The 14,649-nt window shown below is 30.7% G+C and overlaps 1 protein-coding gene across 1 annotated transcript in view; it reads left to right on the top strand.

Moving 5' to 3' along the window:
* The first annotated feature begins 3,612 nt into the window (after window positions 1–3,612).
* LOC143915388 (tRNA dimethylallyltransferase-like) overlaps window positions 3,613–14,649 on the top strand; it is a 34,471-nt gene continuing 23,434 nt past the window's right edge. Inside the window, exon 1 of the mRNA XM_077436024.1 lies at window positions 3,613–3,778. Coding sequence (XP_077292150.1) covers window positions 3,638–3,778 — 141 coding nt within the window. The 5' untranslated portion in view covers window positions 3,613–3,637. The remainder of the gene's footprint in view (window positions 3,779–14,649) is intronic.

Raw genomic sequence — 14,649 nt, 5'->3', positions numbered from 1 at the left:
TTCTATTATATAACTGAAGATACCATTCTAAAGTTATAATAATTATTAGTGAGATTGTATGTAAATACGTTTTGACATGTATACTTGCATCATGACTTTTTTGATTTGATCAATTTATCAATCAATCATGGTTATAATTTTGTTCATATATTTACGTTGTGTATTTTATGCTCTTGTTTTGTTTAAAATTAACAGAAAGTGCGAGATTCATGTGATTGTTACGTTTGACTATTTTTTTCTTTACATATTTATCTGAGCGTGTTCTGACGTACTTTTTTCGTTTTAATCAATTTGAATCATGAATAAAACTTTGTTATGTGTATATGTATTTGTATTTTGAAGTTCGCTCTTCATTTTTTTTTTATTTTTTTAGATACATATGTTATATGAAAAGTATAAATAGTATAGTAATTATTGTATTTAATTATACATATTATATGTATGTATATTGAGTGCGGAATGTGCCTTGTGATGTCAGAGAATGACAAATTAATGATTTGTATGCATTAAAATGATAAAAAACTTTATTTTTTCATAAAATAATGTGGAAGTGTGAAAAAAGATATATTCGATAAAAAAGATCCTATGAGGGATATCACCATTTTGACAACTAAAAAAATAAAAAAAAGATATACATAATGTATAGTATGAAACATAGCTTGAAAAAATGTACGTAGCTACTTGCATAGAATGGGATAGTGATTTTGATTTTTTCGTAGCTTTATATACAAGAAGTATATTTAGTATTTTTTAGTTATGATTAGTTTTACTGACGAGAATCTTCGATATCTCGAATGTTGTACCTGCATTTAATAGGACATTTTTATTTTTATCTGTTATATCATATTAATTAGTTTTAATGGAGACGATTGAAGGAATGCTTTTTTGTACTTTTTCATGTATAAATAATAGATGCCTCGCAAATTTGATATTAATTAGATTTTTTTTTATTTGTTAATGAGTATACCTTACATATGCGCATTTGAAACGTGTGAGATACACATATTTAAAATGTTTTTACAAGGCACATTTCCAGCACTGCCGAAGTTTGATAAGATGATTTGTGGATCCGAATCGGTGCACGAGAGAACAAAGTCATTGAGAATCGAATCATACTGATTATGTTCTCTCTAGTACGCGTTCGTGGATTATGTAGGGAGGAAAATAATGTTTTAATTAATCTTATGATGATATTTCCTTTCAAATAATATACTTTATTTGTGTAAGTTTGCCTGTAAATTAAATAATTTTTAAGATGTTTTGTCGGATGATAGTACCGATTTACTACTGCAGGCTTACTTTTATTGTACTTATATACAATACTATTTCTTTACCAATGTTAACGTTTACGATAAGTTTTTGGTTTTTTGTTCCTTAATTAATATGTATATTGATTTAAGGTTATAAATTAAAAATATTAAATCAATTTCTTTGGTTTTTCTTTCCCCATTCATATCCTCTCCATCCACCCCCTATACAAAAGAGTAAATCAGTATTTATTTAATATACGTACATACCAGTGGCGTGCCGTAAAAATTTCGCACGTTTTTGTCGCACAGCCTTACGTGTGCGCGAGTAGGATACAAGGGGACTAGGTGACGTCATATTGAGTCACTTTATATCCTGCTCGCGCATACGTAAGTAAGGCTGTGCGACAAAAACATACATTGTTCATAAAGTTCTCACCCAAATAAATCAATGATATCTAATCTTAATTGTGTATACTCTGAAAATGCTCAACGTATAATATACAAAATAAACATTTAATAGTTATTGTAATATAAAAAAGGATTAAGAGTGATGCCGTGTTATCTCATTCATTATCGACACAAAGATACAAATAAATAATTGGGATAGGATCAAAATTCAAATATTTTCAAGTATGTAGATTTAATTTGATGGGTCCCATTTTAGATCGAACACCGTTCTGAGATTATTTCGCACAAAGTGATCCCGAAAATTCCATTCATCGAAAGTTGCGTACGCGAACTATCATATGTACAATCAAGAAGTGCCAGATTATGCCAGCTTTCGCGATTTTCGTGGCAACGATTATTGTGTGCGCAATCGCAATGTGCGAATAATCGAAAAGATTTTGTCGAAAAATATCATCGAAAAGATTTTGAGCTTCTACATTTTAATTTCAAATACATAAAGACGTTCAGTGAAATGATAATGTGATCGTATTTATCGAATAGTCACAATAAAATCAACAGTAGGTAAAATCGAATTGAATAAATGCAATATAATATCGAATTTGAAGTTTTATCGAATATTAAGGTACTCTGGAGTTTGAAACTCTCTTACCAAATTTATAATATAGTCGAACCGATCTAGTATGAGACGCACGTAAAATGAACATGCTATCGCATTCACCCCTCACTTGACCCGCCATGACCAATTACATTTCGTTTCAATTGCACATTGCATTTTGGTGAAATACAACATTGTTCTATTTTTTAATAGTTTCGAGTTCGTGTTTCGGATTTTGAAATATTTACATTAATTGATTTTTTATATAAAATATTTTAATTGTTAATATTATTAATTTATTAATGGAATACCTATATATTTTATATTAATGGAAATTTATATTTTTTAAATGATAAAAGTTATTGTCAACTTCGTGTTTTGGACAGCAAAGCTTACAGTAAAATTATTAACGACCTTGCATTGAATTATATTGTAATAATATTGTATAGTTAAATAAGAAAGCATTTCAAAAAAATAAAGAAATTATTTTACGTCCTTACAATTTTAAAACTAATTGCACGAATGCGACAGCATTCTCGGTTCTCGTAAGTTTCACACTACATCGGATCGACTATAGTATGTAGTATATACATATATGTCTTAATATATTCAAATGCTTATCATGCTTAATTGCAATATGTTTTAACTCTTTTAACGGAGCGTCGAGATTGAACAAGTGTCCCAAACCGGGGTCGAGTAAGACTCCAGTATTTTTTAATCAAAATACAGCTTTTCTCAATACAAATGGGTTCAATATATATCTTATTAATCATTTTACACATCAACATAAAAAAAGTTTTAGTCCTATAGCATGTTTTTGACTATTTTTGTATTAAAATATAACGACAAGCATCAACACGCAAACGCACGTAGGTAAGGCCAACAGGCGACTGCATGACTCAATAGCCACGCGCCAAAAGCGACGAAAACAATAGCTTACGAAAATATAGCTGTCTCTTTCTCTCACATTGATCCATCGATCAACAAGAATATGCAAGCGAACAGTCAAAAACATGACTTATCGCTTCCGCCTTTAAATCATAGACACTTGGAACGTAGGAAATCTGAAAATTGGAATTGGAAAAAAAAAAGAAAATTGGAACGCGGAAACGTATTTTTTACGATGTACCTCTTTTCTAAATCAAACAAAATCTATTAAAATAAATATATTGTAGTTCATTCTAGGAATACAAAAAATATAGGGTGTATAGCTTTAAAAACCACATAGTTAATACGAAAAACGTAAAAATTGGGGCACTTGCATACCCCACTTCGGTGAGGGAGGGTTTATAATTTAAAATAAATAACACGTAGATCGTGTTCGACGACAGTTGGTAATACTGGCTCGCTGGTAGTGCTGCTATCTGTCAGTTTGACGTTTGCAATGGCGGCTGCCCGCTGTTGTCTGCCTTCACGAGTCCCTCTTGTGATCATCCTGGGATCCACAGGGACCGGGAAGACCAAGTTATCTCTCCAACTGGCCACCAAATACCAGACGGAGATTCTCAGCGCAGACTCTATGCAGGTTAAAAGGCCTGCTCTACGTCCAAAATAACATAACCTATTACACGTGACATGTGCTTCAAGGTTTCTAAAAATTGCGCATCGACCTTTTTTTTTAATTTAATTTCAACGAGTTTTGTATTGTTTTTTGTATATTTTTGATATTTAAAGTATGTACATACATATATACATATGTGCTAATTTTTTTAGCTATAACTACGAGAGCGATACACGCTCTAGCGCTAATGTAGAGAATCTCATTTGTCACACATTTTCAGTCATACTACAATTATTTTGTATGGATTAATGACGAATATTTTTTTTATACCCACAAACATATGTACACATACGTAAAGCAAAAATCCCAACTGCTTAATCTTTTCAAAATAACACATTAGACGATTAGAGCTTTTGTCGTATTCACTTTGGAAGGAAACAAACGTCTAATCTAGCATCGTATCGGTAGGCCTGGTTTCACCTGGTTTAAATTTCAATTTAGTATAATAATTTAATTTAAAATAATTAATTTGCATTTAATAAATATTTAATTAATAGTTGGGATAAGTCGTAACATAATGGAGATATTGGAAAATGTTTCTGGAATAATTACTATGATGATACTAATACCAAGCCGACGAGACAAGTATAGAAACGGAGAGTTCATTAAACGAGAATTGATGTTATATGCTATTTTTTGGTTTTATTTATTATTATGAGAAACTGGCTCAGCTTAGCACCTCCGTTACATATTCTTGATTGTATAATCACTATTTAATTATGATGTGTTCATTATATTGGAATTCGGAATATAGCATTACAAAAAAAATGTATTTTTTTTAATCTTTATATAAGATAATAGTTTGTATGTGCAAATTTCATTTGGATGTCATTGGCAATGTCCTAAATTATTTAACAATCATACATATCATGTAAGAGGGTGCAAAGAAGGCTCTTGGAATCGCAAAACTGGATCGATGAAATTAGAAAAAGGTGTGGAATGAGATGGTAAATTCTCACTTTCCAGTGATCCAGTCAGTCCCTTATTTACTTTCACAACTTCAACAATATGTAATAACAAAAGTTGCTACACAAAGTCCATTTTACTCAAAGAAGTATGGAACCAGTGGCGTAGCTACCATTGCGCGGAGTGATGCAAAGCATCAGGACCCATGCTTGACAAGTGCCCAAATTTTTTAACACTCAATATAAAAAAAATTATATTCTATCTAAATATATTGAATATTTTAACAGAACAAAACAGAAAATGACAAAATACTTTCTCACGTATTACAACAAAAGCCAAGTAAATATGGATCATATTTGATGCCATATATGTATAAGCTAAGCTGCGTATGATACATTTAGTTATGTATGGTCAATTACAAATGAGGCGTGTAGCCGCTCGAGTACGAAAATATTGCAGAAACGATCTCTTAATTTAGACGAAGCCACTTTGGTGTAAAATCGTATATATGAGAATGTTAGTAAATTACGTATTATCAATACGAAGAAATAAAATTAGAAGCAGGAAATGGGGCTCAAATGATGATTTTGAAAACAAACGTCAAAATATCATTAAACGTCATTCTGATGAGTTAGCATCCGATTACAGATTCAACAGTGAATACAAACTATTCAGACTTAATGTATTTTATAACATTATTTACAAGGTAAACGTTCAACTTAAAAGTCGCTTTCAAGGAATGCAGTCATTGAAAAACTATTTCGGTTTTCTTGAACCTCGCAATATTATGATATTTTAGAAAATTGTTTAAAATTAAGAAAAAAATATCCAGAAGTTTTCTCTGATCAATTTGATGACTAGTTCATTCAAGTAATTTCTTTATTGAAAAACGATTTCACTGAAAACATGACCATAAAACAATTTTCATATTTACTTATAACAAAATACAGTTGTTTGGAAACTGAATTTTCGGAAGCTTACGTCGTGTTTATGTTATTTTTTCCTTTACCAATAACAGTGGCGAGTATTGAACGATCTTTCAGTAAATTAAAAATAATTAAAAACAGTGAAAGAAACTATCGGACAATCAAGACAAAATAATCTTGCATTGTTGGCCATTGAACATAAATAGGTGGCAAAATTAGAAGTTAAAAATTTAATTAGTGATTATGAAAGCAAGAAAGAAAAATTAAAATTGGTGAGATTATTTCTAAAATATTTTCTCTATTATATGAATATTTATTATGTAAAATATGTACATAAACATATTGCATTTTGTATTTAAAAAAAATATCAAAGGGCCCTTGCGTAATATTTGCATCAGGGCTCAAAATTTCTAGCTACGCCACTGTATGGAACGTTGTATCTGTATGCTTGGCATAACGACGAAAAGCCGGAAACGGAATATGTGGGTGAGAAGTGTGACAAGGGTAGTGGATATAGTGTCAAAAGAAATGCTAGAATGCAAAAGGGTAAATGGAAGACCGTAGGGAAGATGGGTACACGAAATTAGGAAAATGTGTCGGTTGAGATGGATGAGAGTTGTGCAAAACAGAGACGAGTGGAAGCGTGTTGGAGAGGCCTTCATCCAGCAGGGGATGGTGAATATCTGAATATCTGTATGAATATCTGTAAATGATGTTGATGACATATGTATCTTATATATTGTAAACATTTACGTGCTGAAGAAAATACGCCCCTTTAAGTTTAGTGCGTATCATTATATAGCAATATGTCTTCATGAGATAAAATGGCTAGGTATAAGATTTTGAATCGATTTTATCATGATACAAATCGAATAAACATTCGATTTGTATTTTGATTAAGCAAAATCTCCTTTCCGTATAATTTGAAGGCTAAACACACATATACATATACATACGTACATATGTACGTACGAGTATATTGAAATTTTTGAGGTAAAATCGTGATATTTTACCACAAGACATATATATTTTTTACGCAATTTTAATTTGGCAGCTTATCTGACGTCTAGCCTTAACGGATGTCGAGTATCGCCGTATGAGATCTTCGAGACTATTGTGTCGATACGTCTCGTCGTCCACACGCTCGCTTGTTTGTATACAAACTGCTATTATTATTTTATTGTTGTTGTTGTCATGTGCTTCACGTGCGGCGCCTAGAGATTGTGCAAAAAAGATAGCGCTAATATAATTTTGAGATTTACGACGGATAAATTGGCAAAATTTTTCGAACGTGAACGTTGATTTTCGTTACGCGAGAGATACGTTTCCTATTCGATTTGCGAGGGTCCATGCACTCCAGTGCAGTGCAATGGCCAATATCAAGGGTATATTTTTTACCGACCCATTCCAAATACGATTCGTGTGATTTTTTTTTTTTTTGGCTGGCAACTCTACCTCCAGACATCATGTATTATATACGTATTACGTATCCAAATCGTTGTTTTTTTATTAAAGGGTCGAAACTCCATATGTGTAAGTTCCGTCAGTATTTGGACTGACTATATATATATATATATATATATATATATATATATATATATATATATATATATATATATATATATATATATATATATATATATATATATATATATATATATATATATATATATATATATATATATATATATATATATATATATATATATATATATATATATATATATATATATACATATACATATATATATATATATATATATATATATATATATATATATATATATATATATATATATATATATATATATATATATATATATATATATATATATATATATATATTTGAGGAACCGTACAGACACATTCACACATACCGGCAGCATTATGAAATACTAATAGCTATGACAGCATTTTCGATACAAATAGAGCGCAAATGTATGGAAACTTGCACAAGACAAAAGTTCTACTTCCGGTGGTCGGATTTTGTTAAAAAAAAATTTTTTACTTAAAATTAATATCAGTATTATAGACAATAAATATCAAGAAGATTAAAATAATTTAAAAGGTCAAAATAAAATAATGAAATATTGTTTTACAAAAAAATACTACTTCCCGTTTACGAATTCTGACCAAAACGTTTGTAGCTCTAAGTTAGTACATAAAGAATACAAATATAAATTTTCGGCTTACGAATTCTGACCAAAACCTTATGACATTTTTTCTAGATCATGAAAACGTGATCAGTGATCGATTCTGAGTTCGAATCAGTCAAAATCTCGAGTTCAATTTTTTGAATGATCCCAAAATTTAATCTATTGCTACTACGTATTTACATACATAGATAAAGTAAATATGTATATAAAATGTTTCATACTAACGATGCACTGGCTCACAATTAAGTATTCAAATACGACCATTATGACGTCAATAACGATCGTTGGTAGCATTTCTCGCCATTTTCATGAACAACGATATATTGTTGTTTGGCATTTAAAGGGTTAAGCAAGATTGCATGGATATTGCATCCAGATTGGCCGTCTACTGCTAGATATTGCCAATTTTAACTTTCGAGACGGTTCTCGGTTCCTGATTAAAATTAGCCCTATCCTTCCATTATTGCATATTTCAGCTTGTCTGTATTTGTTGATGGTTGACTAACATAATAAATGTTTGTAGTATTTTTATTTGTTAGATATATGTAATATGTTATTCGTAATAATAAATTAAATTGTAAAATTCGATAATAATTCATAAATGGCCATACCAATCTTAAATATATTTTTTGTGTAACCATATAATATGCCTAAAACATATCTTTTATTGCATTAAAAAATCGGGCTTTTCTTCTGCTTTTGTTTTATAAATTTTCCAAATGTCTAACAATTTTTCAGCTCGCAATATTTTGCCCCAAGTATCCATGAAAAACGGGTAATTTCTTCCCCGAAAATCCATATTAGTTCATTTCAAATATCTACCATCGCTAGCCAACCCCCTTTATCGACGATTTTTTTCCCTTCAAATGCTACGCTTTCTTGACTTTATTATAATTTATTTATTTACAGCCGCTTTTCCCCGTTTGATGGATATGGAAATAAATGGAATTAGCTCTGCGATAATATAGGTAGATCCTTAAAGAAACTTATCGACGAGGCTTAGTTTTGTTTTACTTGTGTGTGTTTTTAAGGGCTCGCGTGCCTATTCGAGTCGGGATACGAATCCGATTTGGATAAAGTGAACGTTCTTTATCGTTTCACAACCGAAATAACCCCAATTAAAGCTTTTATCCTTTGTATACTATCATTATTTTGTTGGACGGTCGTATAACGCTTTACATAGGTACATAAGATGTATGCAGTTTATTAAATGGTCATTTAGCATTTATTTGCAAGCCTAAACTACTACGGGTCGTGAATAATGTATATGGCAATTATGTGTAATTTCATTATTGTTATCTGTCTGTATATGAAAGTGCAGTTACTCGCTACTTTCGTTGTGTATAGATTTCAGGTCAGTATCGGTCACCATAGCAAATTTTATAAAAACATGCGCTATTATTATGATAACTACATACATACTATAAACATCCGACGACACACAATAGCTTTATTGTAAATCAGTGATGAATTATATTCTGCTTTTTATTAATTATTCGGTTACTTATCCCGTTGGTGAGTTTTTAAGGACTTTCTATAGACTGGAAACGTTTTAATGATCGCATCTCGAGAAGTGTTTAATTAACACTTCAAAGTCACCGCCTTCAATGTTAACTTTAACAACTCGTGCGTTATTTCATTGTGATATTAATTAACGCGAAATGGCCGCTTTTCCCGATCATATTATGTATCACATATAATGCTTGCTCGTACTATTGTCCGAGTGAATATTCGATTTTAATTTTGTTTTTTCATGTTTCTGTCTGGCGATTATTATGCATGCGCAATTTTTTAATTTGCACAATTTAACATTCTTTAATTAACATATTTTATTTTTTATGTTACACTTTGATATACATACATACATGCGTACATTTTCTTTTAAAACACCAGTTTTGTAAAAAATACATTTTTATATTAAAAGAAACCTTATACTGACATAAATTTTATTATATTAGTGAGTATTAGACATTAGTGTCAAACTTTCTTCTTTTTTATATTTTTAATATTATTTTAATATTAATATTACTTATTTATTATACCGCAGTGGCATTACAGAGTGATCCAATGAGCCATTATGGCCAAACATATTAGTTACATTTTTGCATTCAAGAAATCTTACGCATTTATTTCCAATATTTTCACAAATATACATATACATACATCATGTATGTATGTATGATACATATGCATGTAATACAAAAAAATGAAAGACGTTTCAAGCACCACTAATAAAAAAACCATGGCTAGGTAATTATAAAAATTCCGTAACCATTAAAAACGTCCAGAAAAAGCCCTTAATTGCGCAGTTCGTTGACACGCAAAAGGGAGAGTACGCTAATTACATCCATAGAGTATAAAATACAATATTTTCGGACAAGTCGTCGACTCTTCACAATAATTAATAAGGAAAAAGGCACCGAGCACAAGTCAGTGATCGTGAACAAGTCGAGGAGGGGTCTGCGGACCGTGACATCAACTTTAATTAATGCACAGTAACTGTCGGCTCTCGTGCCAAGTTACGAGATCCCCTAACCACCCTCAGAGTGAGATTCTAGGTGTGAGGTACCCTCGAGCGTGAGGGCCCTCTGATTTCGCCCAAACTAACTTTCACAATTATGCGCGAAACTTTCGACGAGAATCTCGATGTTCCAGAAAGAGGGGGACCGACCAACTACTAACTAACCCGCATCCAAGATACGTTTTCGTAAATTTGTCGCAAAACTTCATCTTCCATCTAAAAAAATACACGCTACAAAATTTAATAAAAAAATATGACGACAAAATTATTAATTTCATATGCATATGTATATTTTATATTCGCTTCATAATTGCGTATGTTAATTATTATAATTAAAAGACTTAAATTTTTAAAATGAAATTATTACAAAACGATATGTAAATGTAATAGTCCTAAAATTATTTCAATGCAAAGGTCATTAGAATACAGTAAGTCCTCGACTTACGCGAATTCGTACTTACGCGGTTGAGAATTAAAAAAAAAGTCCGCCGATTTCCGATGTTATTGACACGTGCAGTTGACACATAGGGACAAAAATATACTTAGCACTAAATAACCATGGCAACGCGACCACTTCCACTTATATGTACTCGATCTTCAAGTTCACCATGATCAGTAAAATTAATGTCGGTTACCAAATAAATGCTAGTTTCATGAAGATTTATACACTTACTCTTATTTTTCTCAATTGTCCCTTGATACAAAAATATTAATAAATACATACACACAGTTCACACATCAAATATATCGAATTAAAGAATTCCTCGACTTACGCGGTTTTCGACTTACACTAAAAATTTCGGAACGAATTAACCGCGTAAGTAGAGAACTTACTGTACAACTTTACTTTGTAGCTTCATTTCATCATCTTCATTAGGGGCTTCAAAAATATGATTATGAATTGAAAGTATTTTTTTAGGTAAAAATGTTTTGACCATGCCAATCCGTCCATTCGTTTCACACTTTCAACAATGTGCGCTAGTTGTAATATAATAGTTTTAGAATTCAGTAATGCGTTAATATTTGCTTTATTTTGTTATTACGATAACTAAGAATGTGTTCAAAACGAAAATGTAACTTTCCAACTCAATTTACTAGTCGTGTGACGTTTTCACAAAAACCTAACCTCTCCATATTATCCGTTACCCAGGGCCGCGCCTTCCATATGTACAAATGTGTGCAACGCACATAAGCGGCCGAATGTAATGGGAGTCGAAAAAATTATATTCCCTAAAAAAATACGAAACAAGACATCGTACTTTTTAAAATGCATTTACGTTGTTTTGTTGCAGTGGCGTAGCCAGGATTTTGTCAAGGGGGGGGTTTTGACAGGAAAAAAAGGTGGGATAATTTATATAATTTATATTGAATTAATATAAAATCACAACATATAAAAATAAAGTAAATACGTAATAAAAATATGGTATGAACAAAATTCAAATAAAATAAAAATAATGAAAACTTTAAAAAGTACGAAATTCACAGATACAATCTTTGCGTCTATATTGTAAACATATCTGATATATTTTCTGCACTAACATTTATATCCTTATGAATATTTAATAAAGCAAGTTCATTTAGTCGATTTTCCGACATCGTATTTCTTAAATATGTTTTTAGTCCTCGTAGTGTGGAAAAGCTCCGCTCACTTGTGGCTAGAATTTTTGAAGTATGTAAATATTGAGGAATATTGAAGGATTGCAAATTGCAATTGCAGGTAGTGCGATTTTTGGTCGATTTTCACTAGTACTTATATATTGTCACCACATTTCCAACTCTCCAGTTAGAATGCAAGGCTCACAAAATATATCTTGGTTGTAAATTTCCCCCAAAGTCTTTATCTCATTTTTTAAAACACTTGATGTTTGAGAGCTTTTTCCATTAGGAAGCAAACATTGGGAATTTTCAAGTATATGTTTATGTCATGGATTTAAAAAACTATCCAAAAATGGTACAAAAATTTTTAAACGAAAATAGTGCGATGGATTAGATTCCAGATTTGAAACAAAACTAGATTCTTCTATATTGAACTTTTTCGATATTTCTTTAAGAGGGCTGAACACCAGCGCCTTGTCCATACAAACGTATTACACTTCTCCCTTCCTCAATTATGGCACTAGAGAAATTATTAATATAATATGGATATCCACCATCGGCATGCATCTGTGCTTTTATTTTTTTGATAAGTTATTTTTTATAGGAGCTAGGAGCCGCCAAACATCTACGAAATCGCCTCTTGTTTACACCCAAGAAAAGAGTCCAGCGTGCTTATTTAACGGTCGATTTAAAAAAAAATACGTGCACAGTTGCATAGAAAATATCTTTCTCATACCGATGATGAAATTTTTTTTAAAATTAGTCCAGTTTCGGAGGAGAAAATTGGAGAATACGAAACCTCGATTTTGTCGATTTAAAATACGTATTATCTGGTCGAAGCGCAACTGTCGCATTCACTCAATATATATATTGATATATATTGTCGCATTCACTCAATATATATATTAATATATATTGTCGCATTCACTCAATATATACATACTAGTGAATAGTCCGATGAAATATCATCGCATGGAATATCATAAAATTATTATATACCCGTATAAAACTAAAAAAAAAATCCGGAACCGGAACCGTTATTTTCGTAGACTCTCATAGATAGTTATCAATTCTTTATTTGTAATAATTTTCAATTCTTAAAGTTAACGTTAACAAAATGTAATATTTTCCGATTACACACAAACGGTCATTGACCTCGTAACGTTATTATTACACATAACAAATTACGTGCATATACATATGATGTGTATTTACAACACGTATTCTGGGCGAGGATATGGCGTGCGACGCGAGCTCGTGAGGGCCATTGCGGTTGGATCGGAGGGTCCGAGGTTCGATTCCCGGCGCCCGCGGTGAATGAAATCAATTTTTTTCTCGAATATCGTCAAAATATAAATAATTTAAATTATAATTATAATTTAATTAAAAATAAATACATAAAAAAATGGTTCAAAACCTCGCTAAATGAAATTATTAAAATTACGTATTTGTATATGGCGAGAAGGAATATTTCAATTAATGTTTAAAAAAAAAAGGCGAAATGAAAAATTGGATTTGGCGTGATGTCCGAGACCATTAGCTCAATTTAGACGCATATTCAGGCTATTTGGAGTGATAGGTTCGTCGTTATACCTTAGAAACGGTGGCTCTTAGGAAAAAAAGTATTGATATATTTTTTATAAATAATTTTATGATCTACAATTTTTGTCTGAAGTAATTTTATAATAAAACTTACCGCTTTGCTGAAAATCGCGAAAAACCCATATTTTTGACCTTTGACCTCAGGTAAATTTTTTTCCAGGTATCAGAATGATGAGGAGTTTTGACATGTCATTTATAATTATGTTTGAACAATTTTACTCATTTTCAGCTTGTTGTGAATTTATGTACCTTCACGCTTACTTTTTGGTCTAATTTGACCGGACTATGTATGTATAATATACATACATATTAATACAATATATGCATTGGGATGTAATACAAGCTATGTACCTACATATATACAATATATATATATATATATATATATATATATATATATATATATATATATATATATATATATATATATATATATATATATATATACATATATATATATATATATATATATATATATATATATATATATATATATATATATATATATATATATATATATATATATATATATATATATATATATATGTATATATATATATATATATATATATATATATATATACATACATACATATATACATACATACACACATACATACGTACGTACGTGCATACATACATACATACATATGTACATACATACATACATACATACATACATACATACATACATACATACATACATACATACATACATATATACATACATACATACATACATACATACATACATACGTACGTACGTATTACAGAGGCTACGTTATGAATGAATGGAATATGGTAGTACGAGGTCATCAATGTTGTACGCTTACACTACAACTTCGAGCGTATATTCCGTACGTCACTCATTCACGTTTATGCTATCATCTCTGATCTCTACTTGAGTTTATCTATTGACGCGGCACTTGTGGTAGTTTTTTTTATTTTATATATACACTGATTATTCTGCAATATGCGTATTATTGTGTTTTGATTTTGTTTGTAGTTTTAGTCGAATACTATGACGAATAATCGCGTATTATTAAAATTCGATTTTGTATGGCAGTCAATGATTCCGCTCGCGTGTTCCAGTTTTGGGGATTGTTTGATATGATTTTTGTTTTTAAA

The sequence above is a fragment of the Arctopsyche grandis genome, chromosome 1 (assembly GCF_051622035.1).
Source record: "Arctopsyche grandis isolate Sample6627 chromosome 1, ASM5162203v2, whole genome shotgun sequence".
Taxonomy (NCBI): domain Eukaryota; kingdom Metazoa; phylum Arthropoda; class Insecta; order Trichoptera; family Hydropsychidae; genus Arctopsyche; species Arctopsyche grandis.
This window is presented reverse-complemented; position numbering and strand designations above follow the sequence as displayed.